This window comes from Ictidomys tridecemlineatus, chromosome 8 (genome assembly GCF_052094955.1).
Source record: "Ictidomys tridecemlineatus isolate mIctTri1 chromosome 8, mIctTri1.hap1, whole genome shotgun sequence".
Taxonomy (NCBI): domain Eukaryota; kingdom Metazoa; phylum Chordata; class Mammalia; order Rodentia; family Sciuridae; genus Ictidomys; species Ictidomys tridecemlineatus.
The window spans coordinates 57,964,573-57,981,396 of record NC_135484.1 but is presented as its reverse complement, the minus strand read 5'-3'; the positions used below and the strand labels follow the sequence as shown (position 1 = coordinate 57,981,396).

General features: G+C 32.4%; 1 protein-coding gene across 5 annotated transcripts in view; it reads right to left on the bottom strand.

Annotated features, from left to right (window-relative positions):
• Hace1 (HECT domain and ankyrin repeat containing E3 ubiquitin protein ligase 1) overlaps positions 1-16,824 on the bottom strand; it is an 82,826-nt gene that overhangs the window by 50,042 nt on the left and 15,960 nt on the right. For all 5 annotated transcript variants that reach the window (XM_078019558.1, XM_078019556.1, XM_005330121.5 and 2 more), the window contains 2 exons: positions 13,868-13,999; positions 2,145-2,227 (listed from right to left, as the gene is read on the bottom strand). In XM_078019558.1, the coding sequence (XP_077875684.1) occupies positions 2,145-2,227; positions 13,868-13,999 (215 nt within the window). The remainder of the gene's footprint in view (positions 1-2,144; positions 2,228-13,867; positions 14,000-16,824) is intronic.

The window sequence follows — 16,824 nt, the reverse complement described above, 5'->3', positions numbered from 1 at the left end:
CAATAAGAAGTGCTGGAGAGGATGTGGGGAAAAAGGTACACTCATACATGGCTGGTGGGATTGCAAATTGGTACAACCGCTTTGGAAAGCAGTGTGGAGATTCCTCAGAAAACTTGGAATGGAACTACCATTTGACCCAGATATCCTACTCCATGGTCTATACCCAAAGGACTTAAAATCAGCATACTATAGTAACATAACCACACCAATACTTATAGCAGCTGAATTCACAATACTAAACTGTGGAACCAACCTAGATGCCATTCAGTAGATGAATGGATAAAGAAAACGTGGTGTATATACACAATGGAATATTACTCATCAATAAAAGAGAATAAGGCATTTGTAGGTAAATGGATGGAGCTGGAGAATATAATGCTAAATGAAGATAACTACTACAGTACTCTAGTCAAGACGTAACAGTTTCAATGAGTTTAAGAGTGGAAAAGTTTCAAAACAAATTCTGAATGTAGAATTTACAGAACTTACTAAATAAGTTCCAAGCTGAGGGTCCAGAGAGAAATTAAAAAAATAATGATCTGGTCTCTGGCTTAAAGAACTGGAGAATAAGGAAAATTGAAAGAAAGGTTTGAAGAAGAAAATCAGAAACTGTACTTTGGACATGTTAACATCTGAGATTCTATGAGATTTTTGAGTGATGAGAGACACTCAAATTCAGAGCTTCAAAGAAAACTCTGATCTAAACATAAATTCTAAATAGGGTATGATTTCAGGTAATGAAACAATTATATTATTCATAAATTAAGAACACTATGGAAGGAACTGCTATTCTAGCCAACCAACCAAATTTTAAGTATAAGAAAAGGACTAGATTTAGACAAAATCTAGATGTATAAAGATCCAAAAGCTCCTGTACATAAGAGCCCCTTGAACATAAGAGTCTAAAATTTTATAAATTTTTAAATTCATAAAATTTAAATCAAAGGACAAGATTCACTACAATGTTTGGTGAACTGCTTCTAACAAAGGTAGTTCAATAAATAATCTGAATCAGTCTGATCAAGATAACATCAGAGACCCAACAAGAAGCTAAAGAGGAAAGGCAGGTCTTTCAGTCTAAAACAAACATACAGATTTTTTGTCATTATTCCCTAAACAATACAGTATATCAACTATTTATACAAGATTTACAATGTATTAGGTATAAGTAATTTAGAGATGATTTAAAGTACACAGGAGGATATGCATAGTTTATATGCAAATATTAGGCCATTTTATATAAGGGATCTGAGTATTAGAGAACTTTGGTATCCATGGGAGAATTCTAGAACCAATACTAGGGGATACCAAGAAAGCACTAGAATTTAAATCAAAAAGAAGAATCACTATAGTTTTTTGTGCACTGCTTCTCTCTGTAAGCTACATTTATATACCATCCCAACACACAAACTCTCGTATATGTAAGTGGGTGTGAATACATGTGTGTAATTTTTATGTTACTCTTTAGATACTGGAGTTTTTTTTTGTTTTGTTTTGCTTTTGTTATTATTTGTTTTGCTTTCTATACTGATAGATCTGGAACCCAGGGCCTTATACATGCCAGACAAGTGTTCTACCACCAAGCTACATCCCAGCCCTACTTATTACTATATCACTAATACCTATAACATGTAGTGCTAGCTACGTGTTTGCCAATTAAGTGAATGAACAAGTGAACAAATGTCCAAGTCAAGAAAAGATCAAGAAACAAGCACAAAAATAATGTATAACTCAGTAACTAACAGAACTGATTCAATATTTTAAAGTTACAGATACAGAGAAAGCAAAACCATGGCTCTGGACCAAAACATATTTCAATAGCTTATCCCAAAGGAACTCACCTGGTTAGTTAATAAAGTGACCTATGGGAATTACTGGATTATTGATTTTTCTTAAAACTGAAATAATCAAGTAAATCAAAAGCTCCCACCTACAGCATAAAAACACTGGCGATGAAATATAATAGAAAATGCTTTCCCTCATGTAGTTAAGTAACAAAACCAAAATGCTTTTCTTCATCTTAAAAGAGAACATAATATTTTTGTGAAAATAGAGCTGTAGAAAATATACAGAAATATTTGCTTGAAAATATGGTAGATACACAACTTTGTTTTTTGGATATATGAAAATATAAAATATCATACCTGCAAGCAAAGTACAATGGAGTGGCTCCTGACACATTTGGCCTGTTAATATCAGCACCACTGTCTAGCAAGCATTGCACTGTCTAGGGAGGGGGGAAAAAAACAATTAAAATCAAAGAAGTCAAAAGACACAATTCTCAGAATTTAAATTCATATAAGGAAAGTTCTTCCCATAACTCAAAAGCTTTAAAGAGAAAATGAATGAGCATATGACAATTATGATGGCTGCACAAACTCAACTTTGATAAGCTCTGAGTCTCTCAGGCACCATATGCTATGTATGGAATTATCAGTGTGAGATAAACTGTTTTAGCATGAAAAAAAACTCCTTAGCAGCACTGTTTCATAGCTAATATAAAAATATTAAAAGTTCACACTTGATGATTAGAGATAAGGCAAAGTACACCTAAAAGCCTTAAAAACTAAATGTGTGTGTGTGTATACACACATACATTTTATACATATAAAAATACACACACACTTATTCTGGTTTTATTTCTATAATCTTCATTTGAGTTCCTCCTGCAAAAAGAAATAAAATATGTAAAAATATAGTTTTTTTTGAACAAAACTTTTATTTCTTCTGGATTGAACACATGTATTCATTTTGATTGCTGCTCTAAAACCTAGTAGTGTGTTACCATACACCTATACAAGGAAGAACAAGAAAGAATATACCAGTGTATTAGATAAGCCAAAAGGTTTTTGAAAGATGGCAAACAAATGGAGGACCAGTAAATTGACTCAGCAGATAAAAGAAAGCTGAGTCCAAATGGGAATTCTAATAAGAAGTAACCAAATTCTTTTTTTTTTTTTTTTTTTGGAGAGGGAGAGAGAGAGACAGAGGAGAGAGAGAGAATTTTTTTAATATTTATTTTTCAGTTATCGGCGGACACAACATCTTTGTATGTGGTGCTCAGGATGGAACCCGGGCCGCATGCACGCCAGGAGAGCGCACTACCGCTTGAGCCACATCCCCAGCCCCAGTAACCAAATTCTTAATACAGCACATATACAATAACAAAATTAAAAAAAAAAAAAAAACCTACCACAGGAAGTACCAAGTACCAGGATACCTCTGAAAATAGGATGTTTACATAGAGCTGAGAAATAGGAGGAATAGTTAAAAGTCTATAAAACAAACAATTCCTCCTTAGCAAGGACCCTTCCTCCCATGCCATAGTATTAGACTCTACTATGTTAAGACAGGTGATTTATTCTCTAGACAAAGTGAAAATGGAGGCTCTAGACTGGCAAACAAGAAATACAGGTACAAGCAAGGTTCAGGAGCCATGGTGGAAAAAATTAACTAAGTGAAAACCTCTAACTCCATATTTCTCTTGGGTCCCCAAAATCCAGCAGCCAGGCTTCAAACCTCATGAGAAATTGAAAGTTTCCACTCTATAGCCTGGCACCAGAAAGAAAGCCCTAAAGATATTAGCCCTAAGGATATTAACTGTAGAGTTCCTAATGAAATAATCCAGTTCAAGGCAATGTTCCTACAATGGAGTGATTCTCAACCAAAGAATGTTTTCCCCATGTGGGACATTTGGCAATCCCAGGAGATATTTCAATTTTTGTGACTAGGGATGGGAAGGACTATTGTTACCTAGGGAGGAAAGGCCAGAGATACAGCTAAACATTCTATAATGCACAGGACAGTCCCTACAACAAACAATTATAAAGTCCATATATAAACAGTGCCAAGATTAAGAAAACTTGGTGTACAAAGAAGCCAAACATCCAACAAATTTGGCCCCCAAACACAATGCTTCCAGTCAACATCTTAGTATCTCAGCCTTACACACAGATGGACAGACAATATTTTAAGACAGAGTGAAGAAACAAACCCAAACAGCAAAAATTTTTTAAAAGAAACCCAGAAAAATAAAAAAAAAAGGGAACACCAAAGAAAAAAACCAATATTAGAATTGCTAATATTCTCAGAGAGGAGAGGAAAAAAGGTATTATATCCTTGAAACAATAGAAACCCAAGGGGAAAATATTCAGAGAATAAGAAATTAAAATATTAAGAAGACACAACAATTCAACAGACAATGTGAAGAAACACAATGCTTAGAAAATCTACAAGACAGAAAACAGAATGAAAAGACAAATAAAAAGAAAATAGAAAAGATGAGAAAATCAGTGGATCAATCCAAGGACACATTGCAGAAAGTAAGCATAAAGAAAATGAAGAAGTTGGGGAACAACACAGGGATCAGTAAATAATACTAAAACAAACCCCAGGGGCTGGGGTTATGGCTCAGTGGTAGAGCGCTTGCCTAGCACTTATGAGGCCCTGGGTTTGACCCTCAGCACCATGTAAAAATGAATAAAACAAAGCCAAATTTAAATGGCTCATCAAATCCCCAGTCTAATAAATTATAAGAATGTCAATAAAGCAACAAAATAAAATTTCATAATACCAAGCATATAAAATCTCAAAAGATAAACTAAAATCAGATTGATAAGATATACTTCAACTGTAACACCAAAATCTAAAAGGTAAAAAGCCTTTAAAGCTATAAGGTAAACTATTTAAAATACAAAATTCTCTTCTCGACCATACTATTATTCACATCAGTTATAAGTTTAGAAACATGCTTAACTATGAAAGATTTCAAATTTTTTAAAAAATTAAAAAGCATCTTTTCTCAAGAAAAGCATACCTGGGAGCTGAACAATATCCTCCCCAAAAACAATGGAATAAACCAAAATAGAAGATGTGGAAACCAGAATATTGGAGGTCAAACACAAGACAGACACTAAGAAATCTCCAGGTTTAAAGGAAGAAAAAAAAAAAAAAGAAAGACAAACTGACAAGATTATTTAACAAATGTGTCTTTGTAGAAAACAGTACTGAGAGATACTTACAGAAATATAAAACATAGAAAGAACTGCTGATTCTTACAAAGTAAACTAAGCAAAGTCAATTACTTCTAGAAAGAAAATGTTATAGTTCCCTACCTGACTTAACAGTAAACAACATTTACCTAATAATAAATAAAATGAATGTTACTTAACCAAAATTTGTAAATCCTAACCTGCCATAATAAGAAATTATTAAGTAACATCTAAACATCATAAATTAAAACAGTAAAACCATAGAAGCCTATTATTTAGAACTATCTACCAGAGAAAAAGCTAAAAAAGTCAAAAATTGTTCATGATCATGATTTGACAAAGAATAAGGGTTGGTTTAAGGGACAACTATTTTTTTATTTAAAATATTTTGATAAAAATTTTAAAAATATAGTTATTTTTAAAATAACTGCTATTTGAATTTACTTCTATCCCAGTATGAATTCTAAAATCTAAGTAATAGAAATATTGTTATAGGGCTAAGGGTATAGCTCAGAGATACACTGCATGCTTACCATGCACAAAGCACTGTGTTCAATCTCTTAAATAAAAAAAAAAAAGGCTATATAAAACTAATATTATCAGCTATGTAACTCTTTTAAACTTACACAAGTAAAAACTTTCAAATATGAAAATGAGAAGCATTTAGAGGTCACTATTTTATAAGAGAAGACATATTTCGGTCCTTTGATCCTGGTTTTCAACCTTTCTGATTTTTGACGTAGCAGCTCTGTGTGTGTGATCTCAAAACAGAAGTGAAATAGCACTAACAGTGTCTACAACTCTTATAGAAAATATAGACAATAAGCTTTCATTGTTGAAAAAGCCCAAGAGAAGAGAGATGAAAGAAAATACATTGAAAATATCTATTAATGTACATTTAAAACCTAGTAAGCCAGAAACTGAAATAAGTTAACAAAATACAGGACACATTCAGATAAATTATAGTTAAAATTATGTAACAATAATATGAATAACCTTAACACGTGCCTAACACTACCCTAATAAGTATTTATCAATTCATTTATTGCATCATCCTGTGAGAAATGTAATATTCTCTCCACTTCTACAAGCAGGAAACTAAGGTTTCAAAGAGGTCAGGTAATTTGTACCCCAACACACAATGAAGCAATGATAAAAACTTAAACCTATGTTCATACTCATAATCCTATTTACCAGAAAGTAGAAATTCTAATTTTTCTGAATTCAGATTACTAAGTACTATTATGGCTAATCTGACATATACCGTCATTAACTACATTAAACACAGATGATCTACTAATTCCCTATCAAGTAACTATTAGACAGCCAAGCTCAAGTGACTCAACAGCTGCTTGTGTTCAGTTTAAAAATAAAGTCATTTTTAAAACCATATACTTTTTACAGTGCTTCTGTATTTTTATGTATATTGTAAAGCTTATAGTATAAAAACAATTTAGCTATTAGATTAACATATTACTCCACTGTTTTCAATAAAGTAATGAGAAAAATTTTATGAGCACATCTTAGAAGGCATCATTTATAGTATGAACTGAAACATGTTTGTCATACCCTTGTCATATCCTTGCCCTACAAAGACATTAAAATTCTTTTCTTATATACCTGTCATATCATTGTACACCCTACAAGACATTAAAGATTCTTTTTTAAGTCAGCTTCAGTGGCATATGCCTGAATTCTCAAGCTACTGGGAAACCTAACATAAGAGAAGCAAAAGCTCAAACCCAGCCTAGGCAACTAAGCAAGATCCGGTCTCAAATTTAAAAAGGGCTAGAAATGGGCTACGGTTGTATCTCAGTGACAGAGCGCTTGCCTAGCACATGTGAAGCACTGGGTTCGATCCTCAGCACCACACAAAAATAAAAATGAAGGTATTGTGTCTATCTACAACTAAAAAAAAAAATTAATTAATTAGAAAAGGGAGGCCTGGAGATATAGCTCAGTAATGGAATATCCCTAGGTTCAATTTTTAGCACTGGGAGAAAAAAAAAAAACTTTTCTTTCCTTTCTTAAGATGAAAGAACATCTGGTTAAGGTAGTGGAAACTGTTGATTCTAGTATTTTATTTTCCATTCAGAAGAGTTTCTGCTTTTCTGTATTAAAAAATTTATTTCAGTTAAGACCTTCAAAATATACAACTATTAAAGGAAACATTTTTTAAAATTTTCAATAGCTTCACTTATATATAAAATGTTGCCTAAAGAAAAAGAGGGAGAATTCTCTTAAAAGTATTAAATAATGTATAAATGAATTTCAACATGAAGAATAAAAAATTGCCTTGTAGCACTATAATGAATGAAAAGCCATCAACCTTTGTGATTAAAAAAAAAATGTTTGCTGATTTCTTTTTGTAAAAGTTCTGACACAAAAGGATAATAGGGCTGGGGATGTGGCTCAAGTGGTAGTGCACTCGCCTGGCATGCGCGGGGCACTGGGTTCGATCCTTAACACCACATAAAAATAAAATAAACATATTGTGTCCATCTAAAACTAAAAAATAAATATTTAAAAAAGAGAAAAGGATAATAAAGAATTCAATTATTGATTCAATGGTGTAACAGGAGAAGTAGCAAGAAAGTCACAGATAACCTTATTCATAGTTTTTTGTTTGTTGTTTTTGTTTTTTTATCAATCATTTCTCTGAGAGGTACTGGGTTCAATTCTCAGCACCACATAAAAATAAAATAAAGACATTGTGTCCACCTAAAAACTAAAAATAAATATTTAAAAAAATAAATAAATAAGTCAAGTACAAAAGAGATCTAAGAGGTATTCATCTCAACAATTAGTAGACTACATTGTGGTGTGTGGTAAAGGTAGCAAGCCAGACCTACATGGTATCAGACCAGGGCACAAAGAGTACAACACTTATCCAACTCACCCTATCATTGTACTATTCTGGCAGTTCCCACCGAGCCCTGCAGGGGAAGTAAGTCCTTCTGGGTCCCTTATTACATCTCAATTAAACACAGGCTAGTGTACAAAATGAATTCTCATTCCCAGATAATCCAGAGTGATAATACTTCAATGATAAAGCAAAAGATCTAACCACAACAACAAATTATTTTCTTGTTGACAATATACACATACAATTTGGATGTGAAATATCATGAAAGGTAAAGAGCTACATAAGATTGCAAATACATATTGCCTAGCTTCAACAACTTCAGTTTAACAATAGAGTGTGAGGCTATATGATCTTCAAAAGTATAACAAAGTAACAAATGTTTCCATCTATGTAAGACTGTTAATATGTATATGAAGGATAAAATTCAGGAGGAAACAAAATATTATTTATTTTCTAAATTAAATACATTAAAGCTCCTGAAAAACACTACCATATCAAAACACAAGGCACAACATAATTAAAGAATTAACTTTTAAAGCCCCCTAAGGATTTTCAAAACCAGTGTTTGACAGTAGATACAAATAAATCCAATACAACCTTTAGAAGAAGCAGGGCCATCAATAAACACACCACTTAAAAACACAAAAATGTAAAGAGGTGACAAACATTCACAAATGCTAAGAAAAAACACAGAAAAAAATGATATTGCATTTGAGTGGTTCATTCCATCCTTCAGTTAAAAAAAAAACCTCATGTCTATTATGTACAATGAACATAGAGTTACAAGAAATAAGGGTGGGGGGAGGGGCCCAGTCTTCATGAAGTTTACATTATAGTACAAAGGGCCAATAGACAAAATAGAAATAAACAACATGCAATGTGTTCGATGGTAATCAGTAGTAGCCAGAAAAATGAAACCCAGGATTCTCATTTTTTTGGATACAATTTATTTTAGAAAATATCTTTTCCTGTAAACCCTATACACAAATACATTCTCTAAAGACTGCATTGGGCTATGATCCGTAAAAGGTCCAAAAAACATAATGAATAAGATCATAATTTCTCTGAAAATGAGAAATTTTGGCTTTTCATTTTCTTACAAAAATTAAGGTCAGTGGCTTAAAATAAAAAGTAAACATGTGGGCTAGGCGAGCGCTCTACTACTGAGCCACAACCCAAGCCCACATGTGTGAGGCCCTGGGTTCTATCCTCAGCACCACATAAAGACAAATAAATAAAGGTATTTTGTCCGTCTACAACTAAAAAATATTAAAAAAAAAAAAGTAAACATGTAGACCAACATAAATATCTGTGACTGAGTTAGCTGTTTATCCATAACATGCATAATTTTAATAACTACAGTGAACTGAGATCACTATAGGTGAATAAAATGACATCAGCAAAATAAGCTCTTAAAATTTTCATAATTATAATTTCCTGCTCAATCTTCTTCAACCACTACCAGCAAAAACTATTCTCCTGATTCCCAAATATCTAGAATAGGAATCCCTTCTCTTTAGAAAATAAACTGCTCAGGAGGTACCTAGAAAGAAAAGCATACAAAGGAAATTTTCATATGGTCTTCAACAGATCCTTAAGGAATAACACACTTTCAATAACCTTCACAATGTTTCAAATGATAAAACAGTTTCCTAAGTGGAAAAATAATGTACAAAGCTAATGCTGGGTCAATCTCAAAAGTCATTTAACTGAAGATAATGACTAAAACCACCTGAGTCCAATACACTGATAAACCACAAAGCAAAAAAATCAAAAGCAGCTCTTCTTTATTAATGTCAACTCTCAAAATAATGCTGGTCAAAGTAAAAAGCAACAGATATTCAATAATAAAGCTATAAGCAAAAGCCTAAGTTGTGGTATTATCATTTGCTAAAAGGGAACTAAATAACCAAAAAGCATCTTTATTTTTTATTAAATAATTCTGACCATATGACTTATGACAATGTACACATAACTTATACACTAAGAAAAACTGTCAAACCACTAATCAGTGACTGATTCTACAGGGTTTCTTTAGCAACCTGTTCACCTAAATATATTGACGGTTTGAGCCTGTATTCAATATCCCACAATAACGATTATTCTTCAGTTGTGTTCGGAAAAATATCAGTAATAGGACTTTCTATTTTTTTTGTTGTTGTTGTTCATATTTCCCATAAGCAATTAAGGAGAATTCTAGCATTGAAATAAATAAAGTTACTCTGAATATAAAAGTACTTTGTGAAATATTAGTCTACCTACCTTTGGGCCTCAGAGCTGAATCTGATTAATATTTTTGCAAATACTTTACATTAAGCTCACATGACTGGTAACTCTCTGGATGAAAAGCTTAGAAGACAGCTAAGGATACAACAACCAAGAGAGCTAAATGAATGTAGGTAAACACTGTCAACTAACAAATCTACAGAATTCAGTCCAATTTCAGTAACAAAACAATTGCTTTTAAGTTACAAGAGTGTAAATCTATCCAAACCAGAATACAACAATCACTTTATATTGCTTGAGAAGCTTCATAATCAGTTTAATAAATTTAGGAACATAATATTTATTCTTATAAAATATAATTTATTTTTAAATAAACTATAGACTAATCCCTCAATTAATTTTGCTATGTAATGTAACATTTAAATTTTGATTAAACTACATGACAGTTCTCTAGTGTTACTAAATCCAAGTTATTCCAGACAATAAACAATCATTTGTGGCAATTCAACATATTTATAAATCTTACAGGATAAAAAAGGAAAAATTACCAAAAAAGGAAGTTGAATTTATAGTCACAAAAAGAAAAAACTGAGTAAATTTCATATGTACAATAACGGTACATTATTTACTAAACATTCTAAAAATAAAATTTAAAAAGAATAACAACAAAATCCAACAACACAGACTAGCTTCTTACACAAACATAAAGGAATAAAGCGGTCTACATATTGCTCTCTGTACTTTCACACAATCACATTATACATTATTAATAATGACAGTAACAACAGCAATAGATATTAATGCTGTTAAATGTCCAAAGCATTCACAACATTTTCCTTAATTATATCATCACTAGACAGCAGATACCTTCTGAGAAGGTTAAGAGCAGAAAAAGTTGCCAAAGACTGAAAAAACAAAACTGAAAGAATTTTGTTGTTGTTGCTATGTTTTTTGTGGGATTTTTTTTGTGTGTGTTTTTTAGACAGGATCTCTATATGTTGCCCAGGCTAGTCTCAAATTCCTGGGTTCAAGCAATATTCCTGCCACATTCTCATGTACCATCATACCCACATAGTCTGAAATGATTTCTTTTTTTTTTTTTTTAAATATTTATTTTTTAGTTCTCGGCAGACACAACATCTTTGTTGGTATGTGGTGCTGAGGATCGAACCCGGGCCGCACGCATGCCAGGTGAGCGCGCTACTGCTTGAGCCACATCCCCAGCCCTGAAATGATTTCAATATTCAAAGACAAAGCATAATTCTGGTAGTATACCTAATAATGCAGTATAACAGTTGATATAAAGAAAATTATATAAAAATAAAGTTATAAATTATAATCACTGCTTTCATCTTATTTTTAAATAGGAATATAAGTAAATTAAGATCATGATGTTATTACATTGCAAGGACAAAAAAGCCAGAATGCACTCTTCATCTGCCAGAAGCATATCCTTCTAACAAAAAGATAATGAGGCCTTTATGATATTCACCTCTGACAGATGCTTGTATATAAAATCATAGTAAAAATTATTCAGTTTCTTAATTATGACAAAAATTAATGTATTTCCCAAATCTTTTCTCTTTAAAACAAAGTTATATAAATCTGGAAAAGCATTTCTGGTCATCAAGTAAGAATATTCAATTACAAATCTTCAAAGCTTTAAGGTTCTTGGGCAGTTGCTCAAAATCTTTTCATACACTCCTGAGATTTCCACTAAAATGAAATTAGAAGGCAAATTTCAAGGATTTCTTCATTATCTTGGTTTCTTTAATTTGAAAAACTTTTTAAATATTTTTAATACAATCTCCTTCCCACTTGAAAGTTTAATATTTTATCTGACAAAATATATACAATTGATATGCAAGATTTTAAACTTAAAAATTTTTTAAAAATCTTGAAACCTACATGTACTAGTATTTTTCTACATGGACATAAGTTCCAGAGATTTTCTAGTGAATTAGTGCAAGTGCTGGCTACTTTTGAGATAATAAAAAAGGTCATTTTGACTTGCCACTAAAATACATCACTCCAAATTCAACTTTGAAAAGATACACAAAGATTCTAAAAAGTCATTAATTCCTATTTATCGTATTTTACAAAACAGTACATTATATCCAACTCAGGAGACAAGGATAGCTAATCCACTGAGATATGAACTAGTTCCAGAATTCTAGAACAAAGGCAATATTAGCACAACTATCAACATACTTTCAGAAGTATAATTCAGCCTGGAGACAAGGAGATAAGACTAATTTTTAAGGCTCTTTTGTCCAAATTGAAAAAAAAAATGAAAGATATATACAATGATTCAGAAAGCAGTGCTAAATATTTCCTTTATCTGTACACAAACCTCAAAGATAATCCCAACTGATCAACTATGACAAGAGGAACCTCATGGGCCAATGCAATCAACAAGTCAATATGGCTTTTGTATTGTTTCTCCTCTACAATATCTGCAAAAATCTCACCTGTGAAACTCATCATTAGTAAAGTTAGGCTTTCTATAAATCTTTTGAGCATACAATTGTTCAAAGGCATCTGATTATGAGGAATTCTCTATTACTTTACCACACCTGCTTTAGGTTGTAAACCATATGGAGTATATTATACTCATACAACCTAATCTTCAATAACTTCAAAAAGCTATTCTAAATTTTTAATGCAGCCTGCCATGCACATGTTTTAAACCAAAGTATTCTTAGTAATTCTTGTTTCTCCACTAGCTCAAGGCAGCAAATATTAGTTTTTGTCAATTATTTCTAAGCTGAATCCCAGGGGGTTTTCTGTACAAGAGAAAGGCCTGCAAGTATCATTTACTATGATACTCTGTTCATTTGGTACAGCAAAGATCCTTTACAATTAAGTAGGTGCTTTCCTGTCCTGTGAGAGCTATACATAGAACTTATTTTCAAATATGCAGTAGTTCCTTAAAAATCTGGGTCACTGGGGCTGAATATGTAGTTCAGTGGTAGACGCTTGCCTCACCAGTGTCTGGGATTGATTCCCAGCAGCACACACATTTTAAAACAAAATGGATCATTCAAGATATCTCAGATCTTTTTTTTTTCCTTCACATAGAATATTTTTTGAATTTAATAATACTGACTCAGAAAGTAAGCACCAAAGAAACACTTCTTGAAAACACTGATTAGTTTTCAGATGATAAAAGACAAAAAATATAAACAAACACTGGTGTTCACAAGTTCCAGACTATTTAAGCAATATCAGTACTCATTTTCCTCACTAATTCCAATAACTGAGGTTTAAACTGGAAGAAAAATTATAATTGCTTAGAATACATGTAAATACACATTTAAATTTTTAGTGTATTCAGCCAACCATGGTAGTGCATGCATAAAATCTCAGCTACTTGAGAGACCAAGGTAGGAGGATCACAAGTTAGATGCTAGCCTGGGTAACTTAACAAGACTTGTCCCAGAACAAGTTTTTCAAAAAAACAGGTAGAGATGTAACTCAGTGGCAGAGTGCTCATCTAGCATGCACAAGGTCCTGAGTTTAAGTTCTAATACCATGAAAAAAACGTTAATTTAGCTATTAAGATTTATGAATCAGATATAAAATTAGAGTACAAATTACAAATATTTTGAAGAATTAAGAGCATTATTTTCTTCTATTCCCTTTGTCTTACATAAAATTTAATTCCCAGAAGCCCACAGGATTTACAAAATAATATTTTATTATAAAGCTTCATGTTCCAAAATACACAATGAAGTTTTCAAAACAAGCACAAGCAACATCAAGCCTTCATGGGTGTACTTACTGTTTTGTGTCCATTCTGGCAGGCCACATGCAGTGCTGTCTGCCCCATTGCATCCTCAACATCGACATCACTGACATGTTGCACGAGGTCATGGAGCAGTTCTGTCCGCCCATTCACAGCCAGCCAGTGTATCTGTGAAGTCATTTAATTACTTAATATTTGTGCAAGAATATTTCATAAGAAAACAAAAAATAATGCTATTATTTCTCAAATGAATATGATATACAAATTAAAGATATTTTAAACCCATATACTTTTTCCCTTTTTTTTTTTTAACATGAGAAAGACACATGGCATCAAAATACAGATTACTCCATCAGGTATTATAAAATCAAGTACTTGAAGACTAAAATAGTATGGTTCCTAGGCTGAGGATCACCAAATACTTTGCAAGAAGATTTAGACGATGATGTTGAAGAAGTCTCCCATAAAGCACAAAGAAAAAAAAAAAAAAAAAAGAACAAAAGAGAAAACATAATAAAATTGATGACCTAGTCCAAGTGGTCTAAAATTCAAACATAAGAGTTAGGAAAAGAGAGAACAGGGGAGTGGGAATCATCCAAGTCATAATGTATGAAAATTTCCATGAGCTCCCATTATATAAGTTTCTAGGTTGTTGGAAATCAGTGTTATCCAGTCAAATGACTAAAATAAATCCAACCAAAACATATAATCATGAAATTTTAGAATGCTGAAGCACAGAGTAAATTCTGTAAGTTTCTAAAGACAAAAAAAAAAAAACAGGTTTCACATAAAGGCTCAAGAATCAAAATGGCACCAAACTTCAAGAATGAAAACTAAAAGACAACAAAGCAATGCTTTCAAAATACAAAGGGAAAATGATATCTAGCCTAGAATTTTATTGTCAGCCAAATTATCGATTATATAATTGTGCAAATGCAAAGAATCAAGTCATATTCAAACATGCAAAGTGGCAACAAATTTATCTCCCATGCACCCTTTCTCAGGAAACTACCATTTGACGTGCTCCAGCAAAGTGAAAGAGAGAGACATAAGACTCAGATAACACAACTCAAAGCAAAAGAGAAAAAATAAATAAACTAGAACTAATTAAGTGAGCTCAGCAAGGTTGTACAATACAAGATTCACACATACACACACACAAAAAAAAAGCCCTGCACTTTATATACACTAACACTAAACATGCAAAAACACAATTAAATGCAATACTATTTACACAACTGCTCCAAAGAAAATGAGATTCTTGGCTAAATGCTTAATAAAACATGCACCAAATCCCTATGTTGAACAGTACAGAATGCTAATGAAGAAATCAAAGATATATATGAATGGAAGGATACACTGTGTTTATGGATTGGAAGACTCAATCAACATAAGATATCAATTATCCCCAAATTGATCTTTCAGTTTAATATAACTCCAATCAAAATCCCAGAAAGGTATTTTTGTAGACACAGACAAATTTGCCCTAAAATTTATATGGAAATAAAAAAGAACCAGAATAGCTAACACAAACCTCACAAAGAAAAATTAAAGTGGGAGGAATTACTCTTGTGATATTAAGTCTTGCTACAGAGTTGCAATAATCAAGATAGTATAGTACCAGGGTTGCGGATATAGCTCAGTTTGGTACAGTGCTTACCTTGCACACACAAGGCCCTGGGTTCGATCCCCAGCACCTTCCCCCCCACCAAAAAAAAAAGAAGATAGTGTAGTACCCACAGAGGGGTAAACACATAAATCAATGGAATGAATGAAAAGCACAGAAAAGGCCCAAGTAAATATGCCCAACTGATTTTTAAGAAAGATGCAAAAACAATTCCATGCAGAAGGGACAGCCTTTTCAACAAACAGTGCTAAAGAAACATAGACAAGGACTGAGATTGTAGCTCAGTGGTAGAGTGCTCGCCTAGTAAGTAAGCATGAGGCACTAGGTTCAATCCTCAACACCATATAAAAATATTGTGTCCACCTAAACCTAAAAAACAAATATTTTTTAAAAAAAGAAACATAGATTAAAAAAAGCATTCATGGGATTTTTATTATTTCTGTAGTCCCCTATGTGTTTATAATTTCACAAATAATATCTTAAAAGTTTTTAAATGAAATAAATGAATATCTATATGCCAATGAAAAAAAGAACTTCTAAGCCCATATCTTATACAAATATTAACTCAAAAGAAATCACAGACATAGATGCAAAATGTAAAACTAACACTTTTAGAAAAAAAGGGATAAAATCTTCAGGATGTTGAGCTAAACAAACAGCTCTTAGCCTTTATACCAAAATCATGATCTATAAATGGAAAATTTGATAAAGTCTACTTCATCAAAATCAAAAACTTTTGCTTTTCAAAAGACCCTGATAAAATTCAAAAAAAAAAAAAAAAAAGATCCTCATGAGAGTTTGAAAAGCAAACTACAGACTGGGAGAAAATATCTAAAAATCATATACCTGAGATAAAGCCCTTTTCTCTTGGATATATAAAGACTTCCTACAACAGTTTTTTTAAAAATCCAATTAGAAAATGGATAAATGACATGAATTGGCATTTCGTTCCATATAAGAGGATATACAAATGGCAAATAAGCCTATGAAAAGATGTTCGGTATCACTGACAATTAGGCAAATGCTTACTAAAAGCACAATGAGATCATTACACATCCATCATAATACTCCGCAAAAAAAACATTCAAGCTTCCTGGCTACACATCTGTAATCCCAGTGATTTGGAAGGCTTGAGCCAGGAGGATCACAAATTCAAGGCCAGCCTCAACAACTTAGTGAGACCCTATCTCAAAATAAAATAAAAAGGGGAGGGGGTGTGACTCAGCAATAGAGTGTCCCTACGTTCAATCCCCAGTACAAAAGGTGGGGAAAAATGGCAGCAACTGCTTGCAGCAAATTCTGGCAACAAATTAAAAAACTGTATCACTCAGATATTATTGGCAGGAATATGTAATAGCAGAATGTG